Source organism: Elephantulus edwardii, unplaced genomic scaffold (assembly GCF_000299155.1).
Source record: "Elephantulus edwardii isolate Elephantulus edwardi_28Jun2011 unplaced genomic scaffold, EleEdw1.0 scaffold00208, whole genome shotgun sequence".
Lineage (NCBI taxonomy): Eukaryota > Metazoa > Chordata > Mammalia > Macroscelidea > Macroscelididae > Elephantulus > Elephantulus edwardii.
This window is the reverse complement of record NW_006399958.1, coordinates 4740412-4741762: the sequence shown is the minus strand read 5'-3', so window position 1 is coordinate 4741762 and position 1351 is coordinate 4740412. Positions and strand designations below refer to the sequence as shown.

The following is a 1351-nucleotide window of genomic DNA, read 5'->3' as shown; positions in this document are numbered from 1 at the left end:
ATAGACATATATTCATTTTCTTAAAAATGTTAATTGCCAAGGGAGCTCTGGTGGCCTAGTGGCAAGACGCTGCACTGTAATCCCAGAGGTACGGGGTTCAAATCCACCAGACGCTCTGCTGGAGAAGGAGAGGGCAATCTCCTCCTGTACCAGTCAGATCTGATTTGATGGTACACATAAAAACAATACAATAAAAATTAAAAAAAAAAAAGTTAATTGCCTTTCTTTAACATTTCAAAACAAATTTCATTTGCACATCAGAGCGTAGTTTTGAAACTTAAGTTATATGATTTTAGAAGAGTGTGTTTCATGTTGTCTTTTTAAAAAGACACTCGTTTTTATCCTTAGACACCCATCCAGATATGATGCCTTGCTTTACCTGAATGAGTTCAGAATCGTCTAATCCCACTGTTATTCTCTCACTCACCTGAAAAGCTTTCACTGTTGTGTTCAGGTAACTTAATCCATCGTTGTTCACCTCGGTCCAACCAGGTGAGTGCATCAGGTTTGCTAGGTTGGTACCCTGTTCATGGGAAAGCAGATCATCTTAGACAAATCAAACTGACAATAGATTTGAAAAGGATGCATGGTAGGCGGGGACAGGGAGGAAAATGTGCAACAATGAATGAATGGATATCCACGTTCTCTATAAACTTTCATTAAAATCTCAATTAAAAACAGGGAGGAGGGATCTCTGGTGGCCTAGTGGCAAGAATCTGCACTACAATCCCAAAGGTGCACGGTTTGAATCCTCCAGATGCTCTGCCGGAGAAGGAGGGGCAAACTCCTGCGCCAGTCAGATCCAACTCTACGGTACACCAAAATAAAAATAATAAAAAGAAATAATTTTTTTTAAAAAAGGGAGGGGAGGGAAAGTGTATTTCTCTTAAGTTCTAGAAAGGAAAAGAGCCCACAGGGAAAAGGGATACATCATATTCATTTTTGTCCTTTGACACCCATCCTGATGTGATACCTTGTTTTACTTGAAAGAGTTAAAGAGTCTCCTCCCACTGCTACTCTCTCACTCACCTGAAAAGCTTTCACTGTGGTGTTCAGGTAACTTAAACCATCGTTGTTCACCCCGGTCCAACCAGGTGAGTGCATCAGGTTTGCTAGGTTGATACTCTGTTCATGGGAAAGCACATAGTCTTAGACATATCAAATATGCAACAGTTTTGAAAAGGATGCATTGGGGGGGGGCAGGGAGGAAAATATGAAGCAATGAATGAATGGAAATCAAACTTCTCTCTATAAACTTTCATTAAAATCTCAATTTTAAAAAAAGGGGGAAAGGCTAGCTCTGGTGGCCTAGTGGCAAGAAGCTGCACTGCAATCCCAGAGGTACATGGTT

General features: G+C 40.6%; 1 protein-coding gene and 1 pseudogene across 1 annotated transcript in view; one reads left to right on the top strand and one right to left on the bottom strand.

Moving 5' to 3' along the window:
• Nucleotides 1-1351, top strand: part of LOC102853270 — a 246556-nt pseudogene that overhangs the window by 82046 nt on the left and 163159 nt on the right.
• The window catches only part of LOC102850932 (zinc finger protein 613-like), a 27676-nt gene that overhangs the window by 7041 nt on the left and 19284 nt on the right, over nucleotides 1-1351 (bottom strand). The window contains exon 3 of the mRNA XM_006897322.1: nucleotides 424-523. Within this exon, the coding sequence (XP_006897384.1) occupies nucleotides 424-523 (100 nt within the window). The remainder of the gene's footprint in view (nucleotides 1-423; nucleotides 524-1351) is intronic.